Below are 13365 nucleotides of genomic sequence, written 5' to 3' on the forward strand. Positions count from 1 at the left end.
TTGTAAAGTTCGATGCAATGGTGACATTGTAACTTTATTTTACATTATTCGGTTATGTAGGCCTAGACCTATTTTCTTTGAATATGGACCACAGTGTGCATGTTTACACCTGTGCAGGTGCAGGTGAGGTTCCCTTCCACTGAAACAGCGCACGTCATTGGTGCACACACCGCAAATCGCCGCATACGATGCTCTTTGTCCCAGAAGCCCATTGTATACAGCGGAGGAAACCCTGTGCCGTGAGCAGCCATCTTGGATAGACTTGAGCCAGGATAACCTGCATTCCTCTTTTGAGCAGCTCAAGAACACAGCGCTGAAAATACCTACTTTCTGGTAAGGACAGAAAAGAGAAAACACATGTACGCATTCATACACACGTGCATAATGTGTGATAAACGTAGAGCCACTGGTATTTACAATAAGAAACCGTTGGAGCAGGTTTCGAGCCTGTGTTAGCCGGGAGTCGGCTAATTGGCAAGGTAACGACGCTAGCTAACAGACGGCTAACTCTAGGTTTGTGTTTGTCATTTGGTTCCAGAAAATAGGAGATATTGGCTTTAACGCTGTTAGAGAATACCACTGTAGGCGAGAAATGTCTAGCTCAGCGTCGACTGAATATATGTTGACAAGCTGAGTAAGCTACGTATAGCTGCCATAATCCAACCATTTGCAGCTAGCTGGCAAACTAGCCAGCTAATGCTATCACTAGCTGGCGTTAGTTGGTGTATTGTGGCTTTTGAGAAATTATCCGTAAGCCAATCTAAATATACTAATTAGATGACTTTGACTCGATTGTCTGTTAATTGAGGCAGCCGACTTGCACGTTCTGCTTTTCATTTTGTTTAAAATCTGTTGTCAATACAGTACACAGCCACTGATGTCAGCAAGCAGGCAACCAGCTAACGCAAACTTGGCTGTCAACATAGCTCATTTAGGGCCGTGACTGTTATCGGACACGATCACGTAGCTATTATCTAAGAGCAAGTCAGGTGTTGTGTCTTAAAGGTCGCTTAGTATCGTCGCTTGCCTTTTCTTAGCGAACTGATGGAGAAATAACCAGAACGACGCTGTCACTTTGCCGGTTGTTAAGCTAAGCTAGCCACAGTCGTCGTGGATCAAGCGTTACAGTGTCAAATTAAAGCGTTAACAACAGACCCTGCACTGGGGGTTGTTTTGATTTGCATAATATGCAATACCACCTCTTTTAATTCGGTGTTTATTTATTTTTTTTGTGTAGAAGAGGTACCATGGTTATCTGTAGTGCATCGTTGCATATAAGGTCTGATATTACCTTAGCCAACAGTGAGTTAGCCTCTTCTTTGGCTTTGCTTTTCCCCAACAATAGATGTGAGTAGTTTAAAAGCGGAAGTCGGCTACTACAAAGTAGACCCTTTTGTAGGTATAATAAGTGTCATTCCCCCCACCGGAAGATATGCTTCTATCCAACCAGAATTGCTGCATCATTTTAGCTTTAATGCCAATGCACTCTCTGTACTGGCAGGCTTGGTCTTAAACTTGAATAACAACGTTACTTCATATTTTTTGTGTTGATTTTATGTAATCATATAAATGATAAATATTCACAAATCGATATGATTTGTATGCATTGTTATAGTGTCTGTCTTTCCTGTTAGTGATGATCTCATATTGTTTTTAGTGCTTGAAAGGAGTCACATGATTTGGTGGGCCTGAACGTCATGGAGGCACTAGGACAATGTATATGTCATGATTTCCTGTTTGGTGATTGGAGTTAGCCATTCGGACGTCCATCCTTCCCTCTATGGGAAGCGGCTGTTTAGAGAAGTCAAAGGCAGTGACCGTATTTCACAGGAAAAAGATTCAGTGTGTTGGAGAGTGATGAGAAGTGCTGAGGCTGCAGTTTGGTCACATGGTCTTGTCTCGCCTTTTCCTTGATGGCTACTCAAGGGGTTTATTTCTACGTAACAAGCACAAGAAGCTGAAAAAGGAAGGTGGTTATCACAGTAAAATCACATTTTACACTGGTTTGGGTCAGGATACCTACCTTGTCTAATGGCTTACCTTCCACAGCCCTGGAAACCACATGAGAGCCATGTGACATGGCCTGGAAAAATGCCCTCAGATGTTACTCTAGGATTTTAAAAGTCATGGTATAATTGGCTGAGTTGTTAATGGTTTCAGTACAATTAGAAGGAATTTGGGAAGAATGTGAAACTAAACTAGTGTCATCTTTGAAATCAGAAAAGTAGCACTTAAGTGTAAGAAGCTTGTGAGAGAAGTGTACTGTTGTGAGTATTGTGGTATCAAACTAATTCATATGTTTAACTCAATAGGTGGATATTTATTATATCTATCTATAAATATCTAAATCTAACTATCTATTTATAAGGTGGATAGCAGTGTATTAGGATCACATAGAAAGTTCATACAGGGTGCTTTCCACTTCAGTTAGCAAGTTGGTGTTAGCCTGAGCAATCACCAAATGTCAGGTCAGGTTGCAGAGCTTGTGGGGGACAGTGTGAGCCAAGTCTTTTCTCGGGCCATAAACAAAAACAGTCACAGCCTGATCTTATATCTGGATTTGTTTACATAGTTTAAAATGAAAAGCATGCTGCAGCTTTTGCTATCAAAAGTTCTGTTTTGTTTTTCTTTAGGGAATTAAAAATGCAGAAAAATACTTTTAGATTTCTTTTAGTTTTATCTATTATTTATGTTCATATAAATCAAATCTGATTCTGCACAGAAGTCAACTCTTCTTTTGTGATGTTTACAGGCATCAGTTTTCTAGTACATTCTTCCACCACCTAAAACAGCAGCGTTTAAGTGAAACATTGACCTGAATTAACCTGAGCTAATGCCTCGTTTCCACCTAGTAGAGCGGTTCGGTCCGGTTATTTTGTCTTTTAATTTGCCAAAAGTTGGGTAGGGTAATGATATAAGCGAGCCTAACCGCTCTAAGCCGCTCCTATTTTCGGTACTCCTACGCGTCTGAAAGGGTGCCAAAAAGGTGGAGCTACTTGATTGGTCGAAAGAATCATTTCCGCTGTGTGTAGTCACTTCTGCACCGAGCCGTCTCTGTGCATTTCCGGCGTAATACGCTCACAACACGGGGGGAATAAATAAAGAAGCGGCTGGTTTGACCAAGCAAAAACGAGAGACCGCTGGCTTGACCACAGTTGTTCCACAGCCCGATACTATTCTGGCGGCGGCTATCGCAGTCCAGCCTAAACCCCGCCCTACCAGTAAGGGCAGGGTCGGCGGTGGAAACACCACAGAGATTCTTAAAAGCGCACTGTCCCGCTCTGAGCCGCTCCGACTCGACCCGCTCTACTCGGTGGAAACGAGGCATACGTAGCCTTGCATGTCCTTAACATTTCTTGTCTCACAACTAAGCATCTTCAATCCTCTTTATAAAACTTAGTCCATTTTCATACGCTACTGAAAGTCTACTCCTTTTATCTGAACCCTTTTTCATCCCTGTTTCCTAAACCTTTTATTTTAACTCGCCTGTTGTATCTTCATTCCTCATATCATATCCATATTTCTTCTCTCCGCACTAATCTCCCCAGTCAGACGTGACCACTGAACTGCAGATGCAGAAGTGTAAGCATTGACACCAGCAGCACTAGGCTCTGATCTAGCACACTGATTTCAGTTTCCAGGAAATGCTTTAACTGAAGCACAGTTTTCACTGAGCTGCGTATCAGAGAAAGGCGCTGGTTTAAGAAAGACTATCTTTGGCAGGGACATAGAACCCATCAGGTTGCTGAAGAATGATCATGCTCCTGATCATTATCAAGCCTGAATTATTTACTTCTCTACTACAGCAGATATACTGTACAACCGCACCTTGATACAGATTTAAAAATCAGCCTTTTTTCAGCACACCTTTTTAAAGAACAACAACTTGATGTCAGGAGATGGCATTTGTGTCAAACATTTATTTTACAGTGGTATTTTACATGAGGAAAACTGCCTTATTTCTTAAGCAGCTTCATAGATTTCATACATGAGCCATTTATTTATTCATGAACAAATCTGTACATGTTCACCATTTGGTAAAACTAATGGCTTTTTCCTGCAAGCTTTGTCTATACTGTGAGTGGAGTGTGAACAATGAAACATCGCTTGGTATCACATAGGTGTCATGGTTATTTTTAGTCTAGCTCTGAGCCTGTGATGCTGGAGGTGTGTACATGTAAGTGCCACACTGTTTAGTTATAGACCGACTTGGTCCAGTGTCATCAATTTAACTTTAATGGCTGCTGTAATTCTTTGTGAGCCTCTGAAGTGTAGATAGAGTATTCAAAATCGCTGCATACAGTGTATTTAATAATAATACAGTGTACTTAATGGTTGTCACATTGTTGCTGGATTGGATTTTGTAAGACTGGAAATGTTTTGGTCTGTACTAGGTTGTTAAAGAAAATGACACTTTGGCCCAGTGAAATATCCACAATAACAACAATAACACACTTTTCCCCTCAAGCCAAGTGAACATTGGTGCAGCATGTGAAAGGTTGTATGAGCTTTGAGGTCTGACATATTTCATCAACGAAGGACGACTAAGGGGTAATGCTCCTGAAATACAGTCTTACCAGTAACTGACCCCATTGATCAGTAAAGGGTTGTAGAAAGAAAGGATTCAATGAAACAAATCAGTGCTCATTATGATTGCTGATGAGGTTGACAAAAGAGGAAAGGATGCTTTTACATTCAAAGACCCAATGTCAAGCACTGTGTCAGTACATGCCATGGCTGTTATTTTTTCTGCATTTGATAAATGTAGGCAGAAATATGTAGTGTGTAGGAAGTGCAGTCATGGCACCTTCTAGTTGACCAACTACATGAATAAGTATTAGTGTTCAGTTTCATTTTAGTTTTTCTTTGTACGGTCAAAGCTGTCGCATCATGGGAATTTTAATAGGAAGCAAATTTGCTGATGATTATCTGAAGCAGTCATATATGATATTGAGTTTTATTCAAGCTTATGTATTATCATCAACAAGGTTATACTTGCTTACATTGATGTGCTATATTTATAATTTCATAATATGATTGATTAATTACTCAATTTGTTGTCACTGGACTATACAGTGTAAAATAATAAATTTGTTCTTTGTAATCAACACTGTGTTTGCATTACCTGAACATGTCTTAGTAGGAAAACGGCGAATTGCCCTCGCTGAAAGTTAAAGTGCCTAAACGTCTTCCTCTTTTCTCTTTCAGAGCCACAATGGCCACCGCACCGTACAACTACTCCTACATTTTCAAATACATCATTATTGGTAAGTCAGCGATGCCAATGAGCACGGGAGTGTTGAGTCTCTCCAGAGAGCCATGTTGATGAGCCTTTTGGGAGCAATTCAGTCTATTGATGTATCCCTATAACGATCACCTGAATCTATTTCTGTATACTGTACGCTAGTTGACACACTGAGTAGATCCAACATGTCTTAGAATGTTAATTGTGGTCCATTTTAGAACTAGTGACATTAGGAGATATGTATCTGCGTGATTGCCTTTATCTGCTGACAGCTAAACTAGACACACATCTTGACTTGGTTAGAATTAAATGTAACTAATGCATTAGTCAAAGAAAGCCTATGATTGTTATTCCTCTTGTAGTCAATGTCAATTCTTTTTTCAGAATCAATGACTAATATTTTAATGCCATACTACTCTAGTCTATGCATCTTATCAATGCATTTTACAGTGCAAATGTGTCATGTAATTTTAAATGCCTTTCCCCCCGTTACAATTCTGTTCCTCTTTTGCTGACATTTTTCTCAATCTGAAGTGCACATATTGCTTTCACATTTACTTGTCTTGTGTATATATACATTTACAGACATTCATAACATAAACAAACACACCCAATGCTCCAGGCTATTTACCTTCCTCTGTGAAACCTGAAACAGCCTGACTCCAAGTTGACACTCAGCTTGGATCTTAAAGGTGTTTGTGGATAAGTCTACAATAGCCTTGGAGAGATAGTGACTTGCTACTTTATTTGGGCTTATGCTTTAGTTTTATTTTTATTTTTTTACACCTATTACACTTTAGGGATCAAGGCAAAAAACAAATGCACCATTAGTGTCAAAATGAGTAGAAACATGTAATGTCAAATATAACATGGGCTGTCCTTGGTTCTAATCTTTCTGTCTATCACCGCTTCACATACAATTTTAAGTATTGTCGCTGACTGTCATTGAGGGGCTACTACATCATGCATAGGGGCAACACTGCAGGCTTAAATAGAGATTTGTTGTTATTCTTTTTTCCTTGACTGACCTGAGTTTCTCTCTGTCTCTCTCTACAGGGGACATGGGGGTAGGGAAGTCATGCTTGCTTCACCAGTTCACAGAAAAGAAATGTAAGTGCCGCTCCGATCTTGGCTCTTTTCCGTCCGTGCTTGTGCCTCGGTGTATGTAAGGTTGCCAGGTTGAACTGGAGTGCGTTAATGGCTTTAGATTTCTTCTACGCCTAGCGGAAACGAGCGGCACAGAAGTCGAGTGTGCGCTCAACAGTGAGAGACTCTTCTTCTGGGTTGCAGTCAGCTGCAGCCTCCCATTACCATTCAGCTCCGTTTAGTTTAGTGCTGCTATTAACAAGCCAGATGCTGTGTTCCTCATTCAGTCTCCACATCACATCCTGCAGACACACACGGAGACACACACTGGGGTGGTTTAGTAAAAGGCTTTTCACTGTCAGTTTTAAGGAAATTTGCCGCTTTCTGGTTGTTGATACTTTAGATTCGGAAAACTGTGGTTAGAATGAGTGATTTATCGATGCACCTGCTGCCTGCTTACAATGGAGATGAGGTGTTTGTGACCACGACGCACGTGTTCACAAAATATGTATTACCACATTAATATTGTAAGCTTAAATGAGGCACAAGTTGTAACTTGTATCTACCTGATAAAGGAAGGAAAAGTTTAACACACTTCCCATCACATTTTACATCTTTCTCTTTTTCCAACCTAAATAAGATGAAATGTCAAATGTATGAGCACTGAGGGTATAAAATGGCGAAAGAAAAAAACTAAATTACACAAAGACGGGAACTAGACTCAAAGTAACCTCCCCTTCCTCTCCCCAGTCATGGCTGACTGCCCCCATACGATTGGTGTGGAGTTTGGGACGCGGATAATCGAGGTGAGCGGCCAGAAGATCAAGCTGCAGATATGGGACACGGCGGGACAGGAGCGCTTCAGGGCCGTCACCCGCTCCTATTACCGCGGAGCCGCAGGGGCGCTCATGGTCTATGACATCACCAGGTACAGGAGGCTTGGGATGTTTCCATACACATGTTAAGGGATTTTTTTTTTTTTTTTTTATTTATTTATTTTAAGTTTGCATAAAATTAAAAGAAATGCGAAATAGGTGCGTTTCCATCAAGTGGTTGGAGCGGATAAACTACACTAGTTTTGGTGGTAGTCAACGTACCGTGACATGATAAAAAGTAGAATGAGTTGTAGTTACAAACTGTACACAACAAAGCAAACGGGGAGAGAGGTCTGCAGGAATTGGTTTCTATTAGGCAAGTATTGATTGCCCTTTCAATGACGCTAGGATTAGCTAATCGCTATCCAGGGACGAGGACGTGATGCAGAGAATATGATGCACGCAGCAGCAGGAAGGGCAATACAGCGGAGCAGAAATAGCCGATCAGTCAAGTGTTTTATTTGTTTGCTACGTCACAATTATTCGACAAATGTGTTTCTTCAGTTTGGGCATTAATTATCTTTCACACAAGTAAAAACCACCTCAAGCACAAGTAAAAACATTTAGCTAATTTGAGAATTTTTTCTTCTTTAGATTATGGTGTTTCAATCGACCTTTTCAGTAGCAATACTTCAAAATGCGCATAAAAGCACGGTGATGGAAACCCAGCTTTTATGTGTGGGAATTAGTCTCTACATGGTCTCAACTTTAGAACAAAGCTTTATGTGATGTCTGCATAACTTTTCAGTGTTTTATTTAAACGTGTATGTAAGAGGAAGCTAAAGCATCTGATAAGTGCAGTCATCCCCTACAGACTCCCTCAAAACAAACAGTTCAATTTCTCTTATAGCGTGTGTCTGACCTTGCCTAAACTGTTAGATGGTATCAGCGGCCTGCTAAATAAACAGTTCCATGTGTGGAATGTCTATCCACACCACACCCAACTCCAGTAAGGCCCCCAAGGGCCACAGAAACAGTGTTTGACTGAAAAAAAAGCTAATATGAACTGTTTACATCAGTGGTTCTGTTTACATCAGTGGTTCTCAAAGTGCAGCCCGCACTTTGAGAACCACAAATCAGCCATTGGCCCGCGGGTTTGACAAACATTTGGGTTTGTCAAACCCAAACCCAAATGTTTCCAGTCTACAGCTAAAATAAAGGAATTGGCCTCACTGTTCCGATACTTATGGAGGGGACTGTATATTATGTATCATATGGTCCAGTCTAGTGTTCAGGATGAAGTGTGTCAGTGCAGTGAGCTCCAGGTATTTTTGTCTGCCGTATTGGAAGTTGTAGATTAGGCTTGTTCCTTGGAAGAAGTTACTTGGCAATGGGGATAGTTACAGTATTGTCAATTTCCTACAAAAAGATTCTCGGTCGCATGTCACTCCCCTCTCTGCCCCATTTCAACTCTGTCTCTACACTATCAATAAAGCATAAAAATTCCCAAAAAATATCTTAACAAAAATAAAAAAAGTTTTTTTGTTGAACAGAGGTTTTTGTGTTTCACATGTGCGTAATAAATTAAAAATATCCATTTTAAAGCGTGTATATAAACCTAGATTATTCACCTCATGATATTATCCTGCTTTGTTGTTGAACAGTCCTTAAGATGTAGCAGCTGCAGGCTTTTTTTCCTGATCCCTCATCAGATGGCACAAAGTGAAGTCTTTGCCTGTTGTCATAGTAACCTCTGCCCCTCTGTTGATTTCATGCAGGAGAAGCACGTACAACCACCTTAGCAGCTGGCTGACTGACGCCAGAAACCTCACCAACCCCAATACTGTAAGTCTACACATTGATGTATTGTTTTACTTGGCGTACTGGAATTATTCATTGGTGTCTTTTGCATTTATGTCCCTGCAGATTACAAATTCCCTTCTTCATACCCACTGCTGTGTTACTTTATTTGTATTATACGCCAGTTGTCATTGCCACTGATTCATTTCCCTCGTGTCATCCTCCCTCTTCCTCCCTTGAGCCTGTTTTAAGGCACAGAGCCCTTTCCATTTCTTGAATTGGATTTTCTTGGAAAATATGATAAATAATGATCACACATGCTTTCATTTGTTACTCACAAGTGTGTTTTCGGCAATGTCACCCCCACTCCAGGTTTGCAGCATGAAATAAAAAAATGTTTTTAGTGTTTATTTATAACAAGTTATTTTACTACACATGAATGTATAAATATGACAACTAAGTAAACATTACTATGGATATGGTATAATAACGATATGTGATAATGAGGTTGCGTGGTGTTTTTTTTCTCCCGCCACTTTACAGTAACAAAATAGTGCTCCGAGAATAGAAATTGGCTAAGCTGTTTTCCACTAAGTATCTTGAAACAACCATGCGGTGGCAGTGTTGTTGTCTGGTCATGGTTTGTGCTCAACATGTGTTCCTGCTTCCTGTTGTTGTTGTTGTTGTTGGAGATGAGAAACATAATGAACACATTATTTGATCATTTGACTGACATCTGAAGAAAAACAAGAGTTATGGAAGACTCCTTTGGAATTTAGCAAGAGCTTCTAAAATGCAGCTCTTTCAAATCAGCCCTAATTACACTGCCTACGGCCTTCTTTTTTATGTAGTGGAATAATTTGAAACACACTGCAATCGCACAGTAGAATTTACACCACTATGTATGTTTGTGGAAAATATTGCTTTTCCATTAGATGCTAACACGGGAGAAATTCTGAAATAAAACAGAAAAAATGGGCGAAAGGAACATGAATAATTTATGTGGAACATGCAGACGTTTCAGAAGAGTCTTTGGAGAGTCTGTTACTGCTATAACAAGGAAGCTCATTACATTACATCAGTACATTACACGTCTAATTACATCACAGTTGCTAGGAGCAGTGTCGAGTGTGCTAATGTGGGGGTGGGAGTTTTATCAACTGCTTTAGGAACAGTCCTCTTACACTGCCTTTGGCTTTCTCATAAGACATTTTCTCCTTGAGAGAACATACTGTCCAGCACACTGTCTGATTCTTCCTGTCTCTGTATTCTCAGGTGATCATTCTCATAGGAAACAAAGCCGACCTGGAGGCCCAGAGGGACGTCACATATGAGGAAGCCAAGCAGTTTGCTGAGGAGAACGGTGAGCCAGACACACAACAGCACATGTTTGGAACAATGGAAAGAGGGTTTTATGTGGAGAAATGGTTTCCCTTTATATTTCACCATTGTGTCTCTTTAACTCTGCATTGTATTAACCAATCACAATACTCTCAAACTTTATCTGGCAAGATGTCTTCCAAAACTGTGACCACTCCATCAATTTCAACAAAACAATCACATTTATCCCTACCAAATGTCCAAATATTTTGCCCTTGTATTCATTTCAGAATGTTTACAATTGGAAGCCCTTGTGGTGGATTTCTAGACACAGAAGGAGATATTAATATCCTTTATTTATATTTGCTAAGGCAGTAACTATGAGAAGATGATTTAAGAGATTAAGTGAGCTGAAATATTTATTAAAAAGACTGCGAATGAGAGCTCGGTATTCAGGGTATTTGAGCTTAAACCAAATGTTTTACTGACTCTGTCCTTGTTTTATGTTCTAAAGGTCTGCTGTTTCTGGAAGCCAGCGCAAAAACGTAAGTCTGCCTAACTTCAGCCAGAACGTGAAATATCCCTTTGCTTATATTCTCCCCATCACCCTCCTTATTCACCGTTGTGTTTTAATGCTCTGTTGTTCAGAGGCGAAAACGTGGAGGATGCCTTCCTGGAAGCCGCCAAGAAGATCTACCAGAACATCCAAGATGGCAGCCTGGACCTGAATGCCGCCGAGTCGGGGGTCCAGCACAAGCCGTCTGCCCCTCAGGGCGGCCGATTAACCAGCGAACCACAGCCCCAGAGGGAAGGCTGCGGCTGCTAATGACCAAGCAAACCCCCTTCATCCTCCTTCCCCCCCATTATCTCTCTCTCACTCTCTTTGTGTCCTGCCTCCATAAACCATCCATTCCTCCACATCCGTACGTCCATCCACCGTCAGCCCACAATGCACTGCAGCAGGGCCGCGGAAGGAAGGAACAGAGGATTGGATAATCGACTGGGGCCAGACTGAGCTGGGCTGTGTGGACTACATCTCTCCCCCTCCTCCTCTTCGCCTGTCTCCCTTTCTTTCTGTCTCACTCTCCCTCTTTAAACTCTGTCACTCTGTGTTGTCGTCCCATACCTCTCCTCTTTCGCTCCCCTCCACTCTTATTGCACCATTCAGTGTAGGTTCACCCCCCGTCATAGAATCGTAGACGCCACCACACATTACACGGGTTACTGACACTTTACATAGATGTAACGTTCACACGATAATGATAAACCAAGACTGTTTTTTTACGTCAGGTTTTATAGCTATATCTGACATTTAAACACTGCATTAAGTTTCATCCACCACTGATCAGTTCTGTATGAATCGGACCCAATTCTATTCCCAAATTTACGACGCCTCTCCCGCATTGTAAACCAATCCAGCAATTTATCGAGGTGTGATATTTCACTCACTCTTAATATTTGTGGGATGGGACAGTGAAGGCAATGAGGTCATGTATCATGCCGCCACACAAATAGAGGCTCTTAAGTGTGCGTCGAAGAATGTTGTAGCCGAGAGCTTTTTCTGCAGGATTCAAACCGGCTTGTGGCTTTTGTTTCTGTTTTCCGTGCTGCTCTGCAAAAAGTGAGTTCCTTGGCCAGATTTGGTAACCCTGATGTTCTCAGGAGAGAGGAAGAGAAACATTAAGAAAAATACAGGAATTATTCCTCAATCTTTACTCTGGAGATATATCACAGGGAGGGACAGTCGGTGTTTTCCAGCTCGTCTGTGTGTTTTGTGAGTACCTGTGTGTTAAGAAGTCGGATGGGAGTTTCTTTTGACTAAGTTTAGAATAACACTTTTACAAAAGAAACGCTTTTTGTTTTTGATAAATGAATTCACATCAGTTTCTTTGCACCAGCTCTCCCTCTCATCACCCGTATCATCCCCAAAACTCCTTCCCCAGGTCATATCAACAGAGTCTGTCTTTACCAGCATTTCTGTCATTGTTTGTTGCCTTATTCTAATTAATGTGACTACTCTTTCATTTTTATCGTGTTGCAGCACTCGCTCTTCACAAGGCTATTGGGACTCACCCCGATTCAATGAATTCACTCTTTTAGAAGAATTACTGCATTTTACTGGCGAATAACCTTATAACACGTGGTGGCTCGCCTGGTCAAACTCTCAAATGGTCAAGTTTCAGCAGCATGGTCTTAAGCCCACATCTTTATTATTCAGATGTAAAAACAAAACTGTCAACACTCCTTTATCTCAAGTGCTGCACTGAAGAGCTGATCTTTGTTAATTTGGGCGGTTGTTCTTCTGCCTTGTATAATACAACACCAAGCAGCATGCCCTCCCTCCTCCCCTGAAACACAGTGAAATTTTCTGTACCATAGAGTGATTCCCTGATTGGACAGCTGTATATATTGCTTCTTAACTATTGGTGATGACATCGCTACTTGGGATTTAGAATTTTATTTGCTGGCTCTGCCAAGATCTGTACAGTTGACGTGCTAGTGGGTTGCCTGTAATTCATGCTTGGGAAATTCTGTAACATAGTTTCTATTAATAAATGTATGTAAAGGACAGACACCTAGACACCCCCAAACCACCCCTTCTGCACACTACTGAACCTGTCGTTGAGGGGGAGAGGAAGGGGATCGAGATGATGTGCAAACAAGTATTTATGTCCGCAAAACTTTGGTTCCTCTCATTTCTGTAAGGAGTGGAGAATGGGGCACTTTTGTTTATATTCTGTTTTCTTTTTTTCCACCCCATCATTGCTCCTTGCCATGGGAGGGGCCTATGTCACTGTCTTAACTTTTGGTGAATGGGGATTGGTTTCTAATTGTGGGAAGTTGGTGGGCTAGGTTTTCCTTTTTCCTGTGTCCCACCTCTCTTTGCAGTCTGAGTGACCACTTCCTGCTTTTGTCTGTCCACAAGTACAAAAAAAGTACATATGTATAAATTTTTAAGGAGCTGTGCTAACATTTAAATGCGTTCTTGAGTGTATATGATTTTAAAAATGTTGACATTTTGATTTTAATGACAAAATACTCTAGACAGAAAAAATAAATTATACATAACCTGTTGCTGTGTGTTTTTTTGATATGTTG

At 40.9% G+C, this 13365-nt stretch overlaps 1 protein-coding gene across 1 annotated transcript; it reads left to right on the top strand.

Annotated features, from left to right (window-relative positions):
• The first annotated feature begins 219 nt into the window (after nt 1-219).
• On the top strand, nt 220-13341 carry rab14l (RAB14, member RAS oncogene family, like). The gene is made up of 8 exons (XM_080046477.1): nt 220-333; nt 5209-5267; nt 6302-6355; nt 7082-7259; nt 8925-8991; nt 10222-10309; nt 10781-10811; nt 10915-13341. The coding sequence occupies exons 2-8, from the start codon at nt 5216-5218 to the stop codon at nt 11090-11092; spliced, it is 648 nt and encodes a 215-aa protein (XP_079902603.1). The 5' UTR covers nt 220-333; nt 5209-5215; the 3' UTR covers nt 11093-13341.
• Nucleotides 13342-13365: the final 24 nt, after the last annotated feature.

This window comes from Ammodytes marinus, assembly GCF_949987685.1.
Source record: "Ammodytes marinus genome assembly, chromosome: 18".
Lineage (NCBI taxonomy): Eukaryota > Metazoa > Chordata > Actinopteri > Uranoscopiformes > Ammodytidae > Ammodytes > Ammodytes marinus.